General features: G+C 31.3%; 1 protein-coding gene across 1 annotated transcript in view; it reads right to left on the bottom strand.

The window, feature by feature from the left end:
- The window catches only part of LOC107639129 (serine/threonine-protein phosphatase 4 regulatory subunit 3), a 12,043-nt gene that overhangs the window by 7,675 nt on the left and 3,414 nt on the right, over positions 1–954 (bottom strand). Inside the window, exons 3-5 of the mRNA XM_021112309.1 lie at positions 868–954; positions 677–761; positions 518–571 (exon numbers count right to left, since the gene is read on the bottom strand). Coding sequence (XP_020967968.1) covers positions 518–571; positions 677–761; positions 868–954 — 226 coding nt within the window. The remainder of the gene's footprint in view (positions 1–517; positions 572–676; positions 762–867) is intronic.

Genomic DNA, 954 nt, shown 5'->3' with positions numbered 1-954 from the left:
CAAGAAGATTCAGAAAATAAAGTAAAACAAAATATTCAACAATTAACTATGTAAATAGTGGTGCATTTCAACTAGCAGAAATAATAATCAGCTCCTAAGAATCTTTTTTTAATTAGAAAAAAGAACTTTATTAAGATCAGGAAAAGGAAAGGGGTAAGAGTTCCCTTTTACGAAGCAAAACACGGAAAAAAAAATTATCTATAAAGCAAAGCTTTCCAATCTCTCAACATGTTTGAGAAGGATCGTCCTATTATATAGATCATGAGCTTTTCACCAAATAGATGCTAAGGGTATAACCCTATCTCCCATTAGACATTTGTCAGAAAATCTATCATTGATGGTGTGTGCATTACATCCTAAAAAACAATTTTAGATAGATGATAGAGTTAATATTCAAATTATTTACAAAACAAAAATCATTAACTAGCAAACAACAGTGCAACACGTGAGCATTTCCTGCTTAAAAAATGTATATTCCTGCTTAAAAAACTAATATAGTTGTAAGAATCTTCATTACTTACTATTTATTGTATTAAAATGTATATTCCTCCGCACATTGCAAATATGATCCCTGAATGAAACATGGACAGTAATTACGTTCAATTCCAAAGTAGCAAGAACAAAACCCAGAGCAACATGTAAATTAATTAAAATCACTAGTTATTCTATTCATTACCATATGTAAGAGCAGCCACTAGTCTCTTGAAAACTAAGTGCCAAATCTGTACCATATTCTGGATCTCTCCACGAGATAATTGTATCTAAGGAATAGAACATCCATCAAATTAACAAATACAAAGAACACTGATACATTACCAGAGTAAATGAATGAGCACAAGAAACAGAGCACAAGAAACTACCAATTACCTTCTTGTTTCCTATAAATATCTTCAGCATTGATGCGGTGCACAAGTATCTGATCATTGTCGTCTTCATCAAAAACATGTAAACCCA

The sequence above is a fragment of the Arachis ipaensis genome, chromosome B01, assembly GCF_000816755.2.
Source record: "Arachis ipaensis cultivar K30076 chromosome B01, Araip1.1, whole genome shotgun sequence".
Classification (NCBI taxonomy): domain Eukaryota; kingdom Viridiplantae; phylum Streptophyta; class Magnoliopsida; order Fabales; family Fabaceae; genus Arachis; species Arachis ipaensis.
The sequence above is the reverse complement of the archived record's forward strand: the minus strand, read 5'-3'. Positions and strand labels throughout refer to the sequence as shown.